Source organism: Calonectris borealis, chromosome 1 (genome assembly GCF_964195595.1).
Source record: "Calonectris borealis chromosome 1, bCalBor7.hap1.2, whole genome shotgun sequence".
NCBI classification, from domain to species: Eukaryota; Metazoa; Chordata; class Aves; order Procellariiformes; family Procellariidae; genus Calonectris; species Calonectris borealis.
The window spans coordinates 44,855,491-44,866,906 of record NC_134312.1 but is presented as its reverse complement, the minus strand read 5'-3'; the positions used below and the strand labels follow the sequence as shown (position 1 = coordinate 44,866,906).

Genomic DNA, 11,416 nt, shown 5'->3' with positions numbered 1-11,416 from the left:
GAGGGAAGCGGCGGCGGCGCAGCGCAGCCTGGCGCCCCCCGCCGCCCTCGGTGAGGCCGCGCCGCGGAGCCACCGAGAGACCAGCACCGCAGTGTCTTCGTTAAAATTAAAAGTTGCTGGAATGCTAAGATAGATGTATATGTATATAGGAAGTCCCTGGAACTATTCCTGCAAAATCACCAGGCTGAAAGGAAAGGCTGCGGTCGGCTGAGTGCCTGTGTGAAGCTGGGGTGCTCTGTGAGGCAGCAGCCCCCTCTGACCAGTTCCCACACCCGATTTTAGTGCGTTGTTACGCAGCTGTACTGGACTATGGACCCGTCCTCAATTCAGTACAAGCAGATGTTCCTCAACTCTTTTTACCTGTAACAGCTATGTCTTTAGGGCTTTTTAGAATCATAGAATCATAGAATCATTAAGATTGGAAAAGACCTCTAAGATCATCGAGTCCAACCATCAACTCACCACCACCATGCCCACTACACCATGTCCCTAAGCGCCTCATCTACACGTCTTTTAAATACTTCCAGGGGTGGTGACTCAACCACTGCCCTGGGCAGCCTGTTCCAAGGCCTGACCACTCTTTCAGTAAAGAAACTTTTCCTAATGTCCAATCTAAACCTCCCTTGGCACAACTTGAGGCCATTTCCTCTCCTCCTATCGCTTGTTACTTGGGAGAAGAGACCAACCCCCCCTCCCCTCAGCCTCCTCTTCTCCAGGCTAAACAGTCCCAGTTCCCTCAGCCGCTCCTCATAAGACTTGTGCTCCAGGCCCTTCACCAGCGCTGTTGCCCTTCTCTGGACACGCTCCAGCACCTCCATGTCCTTCTTGTAGTGAGGGGCCCAAAACTGAACACAGGATTCGAGGTGCGGTCTCACCAGTGCCGAGTACAGGGGCACGATCACCTCCCTGCTCCTGCTGGCCACACTATTTCTGATACAGGCCAGGATGCCGTTGGCCTTCTTGGCCACGTGAGCACACTGCCGGCTCATGTTCAGCCGGCTGTCAACCAGCACCCCCAGGTCCTTTTCCTCCGGGCAGCTTTCCAGCCACTCTTCCCCAAGCCTGTAGCATTGCCTGGGGGTTGTTGTGGCCGAAGTGCAGGACCCGGCACTTGGCCTTGTTGAACCTCATGCAGCTGGCCTCGGCCCATCGATCCAGCCTGTCCAGGTCCCTCTGCAGAGCCTTCCTACCCTTGAGCAGATCAACACTCCCGCCCAACTTGGTGTTGTCTGCAAACTTACTGAGGGAGCACTCGATCCCCTCGTCCAGATCGTTGATGAAGATATTGAACAGGACCGGCCCCAGTACTGAGCCCTGGGGAACACCGCTCGTGACCGGCCGCCAACTGGATTTAAGTCCGTTCACCACAACTCTCTGGGCTCGGCCGTCCAGCCAGTTTTTTACCCAGGGAAGAGTGTACCTGTCTAAGCTGTGAGCCGCCAGCTTCTCTAGGAGAATGCTGTGGGAGACAGTGTCAAAGGCTTTACTGAAGTCCAGGTAGACCACATCCACAGCCTTTCCCTCATCCACGAGGCGGGTCACCTGGTCATAGAAGGAGATCAGGTTGATCAAGCAGGACCTGCCTTCCATGAACCCGTGCTAGCTGGGCCTGATCCCCTGGTTGTCCCGCACATGGCTTGTGAGCCCCCTTAAAACGAACCGCTCCATGATCTTCCCCGGCACCAAGGCCAGGCTGACCGGCCTGTACTTCCCCGGATCCTCCTTCCGGCCCTTCTTGTAGATGGGCGTCACATTGGCAAGCCTCCAGTCGTCCGGGACCTCCCCAGTTAACCAGGACTGCTGGTAAATGATGGAGAGTGGCTTGGCAAGCTCCTCCGCCTGCTCCCTCAGTACCCTCGGGTGGATCCCATCCGGCCCCATAGACTTGTGAGCGTCCAGGTGGCATAGCAGGTTGTTAACTGCTTCCTCTTGGATTATGGGGGGTTCATCCTGCTCGCCGTCCCTGTCTTCCAGCTCAGGGGGCTGAGTACCCTGAGGATAACTGCTCTGACTATTAAAGACTGAGGCAAAGGTGGCGTTAAGTACCTCAGCCTTATCCTCGTCCTTGGTGGCAACGTTCCCCCCCGCATCCAATAAAGGATAGAGATTCTCCTTGGCTCTCCTTTTGTCATTAATATACTTGTAAAAGCATTTTTTGTTGTCTCTCACGACAGTGGCCAGGTTGAGTTCTAGCTGGGCTTTTGCCTTTCTAATTTCCTCTCTGCACGACCTAACAAGATCCCTGTACTCTTCTTGAGTTGCCTGCCCCTTCTTCCAAAGGTGATAAACTCTCCTTTTTTTCCTGAGTCCCAGCCAGAGCTCCCCGTTCAGCCAGGCCGGTCGTCTTCCCCGCCCGTTCTTCTTACAGCACATGGGGACAGCCCGCTCCTGCGCCTCTAAGACTTCCTTCCTGAAGAACGTCCAGCCTTCCTGGACCCCTTTGCCCTTCAGGACTGTCTCCCAAGGGACCCTCTTGACCAGTGTCCTGAGCAGGCCAAAGTCCACCCTCCAGAAGTCCGTGGTAGCAGTTTTGCTGGCCCCCCTCTTTACTTCACCAAGTATTGAGTACTCTATCATTTCATGGTCGCTAAGCCCAAGCTGGCCTCCGACCACCACATGTTCCACCAGTCCTTCTCTGTTTGTGAACAGCAGGTCAAGCGAGGCACCTCCCCTGGCAGGCTCGCTTACCAGCTGCATCAGGAAGTTATCTTCCACACACTCCAGGAACCTCCTCGACTGTTTCCTCTCTGCCGTGCGGTATTTCCAGCAGATGTCCGGAAAGTTGAAGTCCCCCACGAGAACAAGGGCTAGCGATTGTGAGACATCTGCCAGCCTTTTGTAGAATATTTCTTCTGCTTCCTCGTCCGGCTAGGTGGTCTATAACAGACTCCCAGCAGGATATCTGCCTTGTTGGCCTTCCCCCTCATCCTTACCCACAAGCACTCGACCTCATCATCACTACCATTGAGCTCCAGACAGTCGAAGCACTCCCTAACATACAGGGCTACCCCACCGCCTCTCCTTCCTCGCCTGTCCCTTCTGAAGAGCTTATAGCCATCCATTGCAGCACGCCAGTCGTGAGACTCATCCCACCATGTTTCCGTGATGGCAACTAAGTCGTAGCTATCCTGCTGCACAATATATATGTTATATATATATATAAAATATTATATATTTTTTATGTATTTTATATATATATATTATAAATAAATGTGTGCAAACCGCGGAAGTTGCTCCCAGGAGTACTGGCTTTAATTTGCTTTAAGAAAATGCTTTCCAGTTGGGCATTATAGAGTTTCAGAGTACGTCTATGGGAAGTGTTAGTAACATATACAATCAAAGCACCTAGATAACGTACTGCATTTTATTGTTTTAACTAGCTAGACTCTTAACAGGCATTTTTGCATTCAAGATTTTACATGAAAAAGGTTAAATCAGACCGCTTAGGGATAAAGCTGGTCTTGGAACCCATGCAGCTGCTCCCCAGTGTAACACCAGTTTCCTGCTGCTGGAGTCATTTACCCCTTTGGGGCAGAATTTCTCCTTGGGGCAGAATTTCTGATTCTCCTTACCAAGCTGTTGGCCTGGTAAGGCCCTGGTAAGGTCCCACATAAAGTAACCAGTGCAAGCATCTACAAACAAAGAATAGACAGGAATACGTAACAGTAAGACCACTGATTTATTTCGCAAAGACTACTGAACAAGAACTCAGCTTAGCCAAAAAATTTGGGTAACATCTGCCTTTGGCCAGATTTGAAGCAGTGCATTCAGAGGTAAACTGATCTCAATGTAATTCCCAGTGACCTAACCTTCCCCAAATTGACCTTTTTAATAGAAAATTAGTTCTCTGCTGTGCTCTTTGAAATTAAATCAGTTTAATAAGCTGATAAAAATTGTTTATCAATTATTTCCAAAGTAATTGTAGAATAAATAAAAATTAGTGCCACTGTGTACGTGTACCATAAAAATGAGCAACACTCATATTATTTACTGTGTATTTTCTCAGGTGCTATCATCACATAATACATTATTTCTGTCTTGAGATAGTATCTTGTTCTTCGATGCGTTGTTCCTTATTTTTCCTAAAACCTGTATGCAACTGAACTTTGAATCGTGAAATAAGGAATACAGTTTTTAATTAAAGCTTTATTTAGAACAAGGCAGGCTTAATCTCACCAGAAAAATACCATTTTGGAGCTTTTACTACACCAGGCTCAAAGACAGGTGTAGTAAATCAAAAGCTAATCTCAAAACACTGAGTTAGTCTCTCTCTCTCTCTGAGGCACACACACACGCACATGCAGAGCGTACTTGGGTGTAGCACCTGAATGCTATTTTAGCTATAAATGCCACAAGTTAGCTGATGCCTAGTCAGCTGTTTTACAAAGCAGACATACTCTTTTATTTTTTTTCCCAGAGCACTTTGTAATCACCAAGCACAAAGGGAGGGTGATTTTCATGACAGCAGCAGGAATCCTGTCTTTTTTAACCTCATTAAATTAAGTGTGCGTGGCACATTCCACCTTAATCAAAAGAACACTCCCCAAAACATAACCACTTTCCTTTTATTCAACATTTCTAGTGATTAAATTTTAACATCATTAACTATTGGTTTTCTCCAGACATCAGTACAGAAGTAGCTCTTTAAGTTCCCCCCATTCTTCATACAAAAACTGCTTGTGAAAATAGAAACAACATGCATAAGACATTTTTTCAGACTGTCTCTTCCAGTGAGATTCTCAAATCTCTCATCTTAGGGAATCTTTTACCACTGATTTCTATTAGGCATATGACCACCTCCTTGGTCTATATGTGGAATTATTTTTCAAAATAGGCAAAAAAGGCAGTTCTAAAATGGTCAGTATGTGGCTGCCAAGAACTAGTCCATGAATCGTATTTGCAGCTGCTAGAGTTCATTGTGCTCCAGCTCTGAATCTGCCCTTCTCCCCGAAACTATGGCAACTTGTTAATGATAATGGATAGATAATTTTTCAAGTTTCCCTGTTCTACAGGCAGCTTGCACATTCCATGTGGTATTTAAAGAATAGTTAGGAAAACAGAAAATTTAGTACACAATGTTACATATAGACCCTCTACATCATAATCTTTCCTCAATCAAAACCTTTTTTTCTTTTGCATTAACGTTAAGTGCTGAAGTCTATCCCTTGAAAGATTATTTACGTCACCTAATCAATGTTTTTTGAAAATATATTCCCCAGATTCGTTGGGAGTGTGAAATCCAACCTAATATAGAGAATACAGTACCAATATCCCACTGTAACTATAAAAACTTCCTGTTGGTGTTCTGGCCTTCACGCTGCCCCTCTATGATCACTGTATTGCTATGGTTATGTGTTACAACTCATTTATGTTTTGCCCCCTGTACTAGAACATACATCTGTGGGATTTTTCAGAGGGACATACACCTTTTGGAGTCGATCTTAAAGGTCTTTTGTAACCTAAATGAGTTTCTGATTCTATACAGGATTACACCAGCAGCATAACTTGAAGGTAACCTCTGGAGAAAGATTTGATGGGACAGAACTTGAAAAAATGGGTTCAAGTCAATGTTTTCCCAATGTCTTATGCATTCCTGATTGGTACCTACATATTTATTTGGCAGTAAGTTTTTACACAAAGGTGAACCTCTGTAGCACTTGGAAATCGGATTTGTCCTTTAAATTCTTAAAAAAGGAAAGATGGAAGAAAAAGAGATGGAAAGAGCTATACAGAACCAATGCATAATAATAAAAAAAAGTTATCCAGGCTCTGTAAGCTAAGTTTATCAGCAGTGCAGAAGGTCAAGAGAAAAAAACAGAATTTGTGTCAGGAAAAACGGAGTGCAAAAGAACGGGGAAAAGAGCCACATCTGACACAGGATTTTGTGACTGCTTAAGCACTGTGAACAGCACAGTGACTATTTGTCACCCTGGAGTGTGTTCTTGTCAATGCTGCCACCTTTTAGTATATCATGTGGCTTGTAACTATGTTCAAACACCATACTTCAGGCCTGATTCTGCTCTCAAAAGAAACTAGTAAGAAAGACCTCAGTGCAAATAGTTTTTTCACCAATACACAGGTGCATGTATTTGGGATGATGTCTGCCTGCAATGTGGAAAAGTAATAAATCATGCAAATGTGTTCAGTTTTACTTCCGTTTTTTATTATACAGATTTGGCAGCTGGAAATGTGAATATTAGCTGCCTGGATAGCTATACTCTAGGTCTTGGATTTTATTAATGAAAACACACAGTAAGTGGTTTAAACCCAATATTAAAAGCTGGGCTTCAAATTCTAATTGCATATTGGGGCAAGAATTGGTCGTAACAAATGACCTGGTAATAAGGCAGTGGAATTATAAAAGTCAAATATTATAAATAATATGGCCAAAGCCTTACTATTTTATAGAGGCATATTCAGTTACAATCTAAGTATAGAGGTATATTTACATTAATCCCTAAAAAAATGTGTATAGTTTTATGGGTAAGCCCTTATATTGTGGAATTCCTTTCGCAAGCACAAGTAGGAGAACGGAGCAGCGGAAGTGGAGGAATGAAGGACAGGTGCAACCGGCTACAAATGGGGGAGATGACCGGGCACGGCAGGACTGCAGCGTGGGGCGTGCGCTCGGTCATGCACACAGCTTCTCCCCAGCTCCTCGCATTTCCCAGTGGCAGCGTGGGAGTTCGAGAGAGGCATGCACTCCCAGCCTTTCTTTTAGGGGAGTAGAACTTATTCGAGTCTTAGTTTCAGAGGGTGTAGAAGGGAGGGAACTCTGTGGGTATTAAAGCTCTTTTAGTCAATAATAAACAAACTAATTAATTTTGGTATTTAACTAGGTTAGGTTTGAGTTGGATCAGCTTTCCAAATCAGCTCACAAGAAGCCTGCGCAAACAGCGTTACACGCAATTCGAGGCTGGGGTTGAGGCAGGAATGCAGAGTTGAAGAGAGATGAGGAAACCGAGACAGAACTGCATCTACATTTATATTTAAGTTACAAACTGAGGGGACATTTGGAGCAGAACAGTCCTGCCCCACTGCAGGCTCATTCAAACCTTCTGTCCATTGCAAGGACTGCGAGGGCTAGTTCACATTATATAAAACATACCACATTATGCCAATGTCACCTTCATGGAGGTAATGAGGGTGGGATGGCTGTCCAGAAAATGGTTCACAAGTTTTAATGGATGTTCGCTTTCTGACCAGGCCAGAACAGTCTGAATTTGAAGTTTAATTGTAAAATGGAAGGCAATCTTAGACCATATCCAGCTCCACTGAAGATGTAAGATTTTGCTGTGGGCGTCAGGGAGGATCCTGACACGGTTCCTATTGATTGTTGCACTTAAAAAAAACAAACTGGGTGAGTGGGAAAAAGATCTTTTATTTCCATTTTTCCTATTACAGGTTATCATGGGGTTAATTTTAACTATAGCTGCTTTTAATTTCCAGGTTTGTCTAAGATTTTGCATCAACACTGATTTATTAGCATTCTGCAAAACAACGTTTATTAATTTCTCTTTAATTACAAATACAGTTCTAAATCTCACAAAAGCACATTGCTTATAAAAAGCACAGCTGTTCAATCAAAATATATCAAGTGTTCGGTCATTATATGGAAAAATGCTATCTTGTGGGAGCTTCCTTAAGTAATTTATCAAATGCTAAATTAATTAAGAAGTTTTGGGCCAAATTCTCTTAATGCAAATATAGGATTCCTATCTCTGTGTTAATAAATCAAAAGGCTCTAAGGATGTATTTTTCTTTTAAATTTGTCCTTTTAATTTGCTGTATGAGTACACAAACTTTATGGCTATGACTATGATGTAATTTCCATTTCTAGCCTGCATGAAAAGTTTCTTGACACAAATTCTGACAGCAATATCAGAGAATATTTTGGTTCCAGGCCCTAGTATATAACAACTTGAAATACCTGCCATACAAATCATAAAAATGTGTAAATGAAGCATATGCTTTCTCAGAAGAGCACTTTATTTTGATCACTAAGTGATCACTATTTCTTTATAATGGTTAAATATTTTACTGATAATACAATGGATTGTTCTTTAATTTTTAAACCAAGTTACTATTTTTAAGGAGATGGATGAGTAGATGACAGTCTTGTTAGTAAAAACAGATTTCACTGCTATTTTTCTTTATAAGCCATCAAATTGAATACAGCAAAAGTTTAAAGATATGTCACACAAAGTAGCAAAAAAGCCTTGGATTTTAAGTTTTTTAAATTTTATATTGCTTATTTTTCATTGTATAAACCAATGTGATAATCCAACCATTTTGTAATTAAATTATGACACCTTGAAATAAAAACTGTTTGTCAAAAACTTTTCAGACTTTTAGACAAGATTTTTAATTCTGAAACAATTTCCATGATAACGAAAATACTGGCCACACTGAGGTCAATGGCAAAACTCCCACTGTCATGATTTAAACCAGTTTCATTCAGTTTTAAAGTTTATAAAGCAAAGTAATCTTCTAAAAACAAACCTAAAATTGTATCCTTAGCTTTTAAGATAATATTTAATAAAAGGGAGAGCATTTCAGCTTAAGATGCTGAATCATGGGCATTCACAGCCTGATTGAACATGAATAGCTCACGTAAGTCCTTTGAAACATATCTTTTACTTGCATTTTTTTTCCTGGACTCAATACTCATGAATCCTAAATTCAATCAATAGTCCAAATCTCAATATTTAAAAAAAAAACACCACAATTTTTAGGTATTTAATAAAATTATAGTGAACACAAATCTTCAAATTGGAAAAAAAAGGAAGAAACTTATTATGAATAGTTAAAACGTGCATTATCCTGTTTTTTAAATAAATTTATACGTATCTAGAATCTCATTGTACAGCTAGTAGACAGCCAATTTCTTATTTGTGAAAACTGAAAAATGCGTATAAAATAGATTCCTTCATATCAGAAACAGCTTTTAGATATTTTTAATAAAGGCACAAAAGCTTGAGCTCTTCAGCCTTTGCCCAGTCATGCTTCATATTTATAATATATATCAAAATTAAAAAATGTCAAAGGTTTAAAGACATTGTTATGATTCTCTTATATGCTCTGGAGATTTACTACAGGTACTTACAGACCAGGGTTGTGGTGCTTCTCAGTAACTTACAGCGTAAGCAGAGTCCAGTCATTGACAACAGCTTAATGGACAAAAGATAGACCTTTCAGCAAGATTAAAAAAGTTTCAGTTGAACCTGCTATTTTTTTAATAAATTAATTCAGTCATTCTCATATTCTCTCTAATATGCTTCTTTCCCATTTAAACATGGGACCAGTGATGGTTCTTAACCGGAAGTTTCTAAGTAAAAGGAAAAGAACCACTGAGAAATTCTGAACTTTCATAGGTAGCCACAATCCTAAATTTTAAAACACTGGAAACACAGACGTTAACCAGATTTCAACAGCTCATCGGAAAGCCACTGGGTAGAAGTAAATGATGGCTAAATTATATTCTGTTCAAAAGGATTTATATTTTTCTTTCTATACATGCCAATATTTAAAAAGAGAATTTGAAGAACAATGAACAACATCATCTTTACTAAACTTGTGAAAAGTTACATTAGAAAGCATAATTGAGGACATTTTTTTTTTTTTCCTGCAGAGTGCTATAGCCATCCAAGGTCAGAAAATAGAGCCTGGTAGGAAAGGAAAGGAAAGTCATTTTAATTCTTCAGATGAAATCGTATCCACAGTAATGTTCAGTTCCATTGGCATGAGCAGTCTATAGGCTCTTGAATGACATACATAATTTCAGTGCCATTTCCTGAGCAGCGTAGTGGCACAGTCAGATTACGTGTTCCATTTTCTCGACAACATTTACAGAATCTTAAATGGCTGTCAATATTGACATTGAAAATTGTTGCAGATGGGCATTTTCCATCACAAGAAGCCACATTTATCTATAAGTAAAAGAAGAACTGAAGTTAGACATCTCAGATTTTGTTATAAAAACATGACATTTCAACCTTCTTTGTGATTAAAACCCATTTTTACATTTGAAGAGGACCCTGGTCTTAAAAACTATTTTGTCTTCTAAAATTCATTCATCCTAAGTGTAGACACATTTTTAATAATTTTTTTTTAATTAAACTTTTTTTTGGTTGTTTAATCGTGTATTCTGTCTTAACCTTGAGCAAAACGTTGTGCTGTGGATACCAAAATCAAAATCCTAGTTTACAAATTAATAACTTCAAAAGAGCGTAGATAAATTCACGTTCTTTTCGTGTTCCCTGCTGCAAAGTTAAATTCTTGTAAGCAAAATGAAGGAAAGTCTATCCTTCTCCTTGAAGGTTCAAGAGGAAAAGCATATCAGTACAAAAGCTTTTCCCTTTCTTATTCATACTGCTTGTGACTAAGGGCACACCAATATTAGTGTGTTATCACTGTAACAAATATATTCAAAAAGTAGATGCTGTAACAAACCAGCAAGGGCAGAGACTGGCTGTAAAATTATTTGTGCTCTAGACTTCAGCAGAGCAAAGCTTTCTCTCACTATTACATTGTGTGAAGAGTCTGACAGAAAATAAATTGATACTTTTTAATTAAAACTTAAGCAGAGTTGATATGCTGGGAAATCGACAATCGCCATACTAGATCTAGTTCTTTTTGTGGTAGTTTTAAATCTGATTTCTTATGCAAGTGAGGCATATGAAAGATGCTTTGATCCACTCCCTTCCAAACAGCTTGTGAACAAATGGGCCATATCCAAACATATTAGAGCAAAAGATTACTCTTACAGCTTTCCTGAATTTGACGAGAAAAAAAAGACCTTGTCTGAAGCACTAATAATCTCAGTTATTAATTAATTAAATGTAATCATACTCAGCCCTGTCCAAAGTTTGACAGCATTAATGTGGCCAAAGAACACGTATGCGGTTCCAAACCAGCCACAGCAGATACCACCATTTGATGGGCCAAAATCGCGCGATTGAAATAAACTGCCAGGGGGTCTGCAGTGGGGGAGCTGGAGAGGAAAGGAAGTGGAGCTAAGGGTATTAATAGAGATTTTGAGGACATGAAAATCTGGAGGTACTTCTGGGTGAAGGGTAAGGGAATCTGGACTGTGGGAAGGGTGGGCAGCCATCAAGGAAATGGGGAACAAGAAGATACTGGGGAAAGGGGGTTGTAATACAGAAGAGGTGGGATGGGGATAGGTCTTTTTGGAAGGTGAGTAGAGGGGGAAGGAAGGATAAAGAATCTACAATAGAAAGTCATAAAAAAGAAGGCTTCATTTGTCGTGCCATTCATGGAATGACCTGGCCGACATTCTTGTTGCTCCTCTCTGAACCCTCTCTAGTTCTGCAGCAATGTAGAGGGGCCATAACTGCACAGAGCACCCTCAATAGTACTCTTACCATGGGCTCGTAAGAGACACTAGAATGAGTTT

At 41.3% G+C, this 11,416-nt stretch overlaps 1 protein-coding gene across 1 annotated transcript in view; it reads right to left on the bottom strand.

Annotated features, from left to right (window-relative positions):
- Positions 1–7,420: 7,420 nt before the first annotated feature.
- Positions 7,421–11,416, bottom strand: part of OTOGL (otogelin like) — a 98,401-nt gene continuing 94,405 nt past the window's right edge. The window contains exon 59 of the mRNA XM_075150518.1: positions 7,421–9,929. Coding sequence (XP_075006619.1) covers positions 9,729–9,929 — 201 coding nt within the window. The 3' untranslated portion in view covers positions 7,421–9,728. The remainder of the gene's footprint in view (positions 9,930–11,416) is intronic.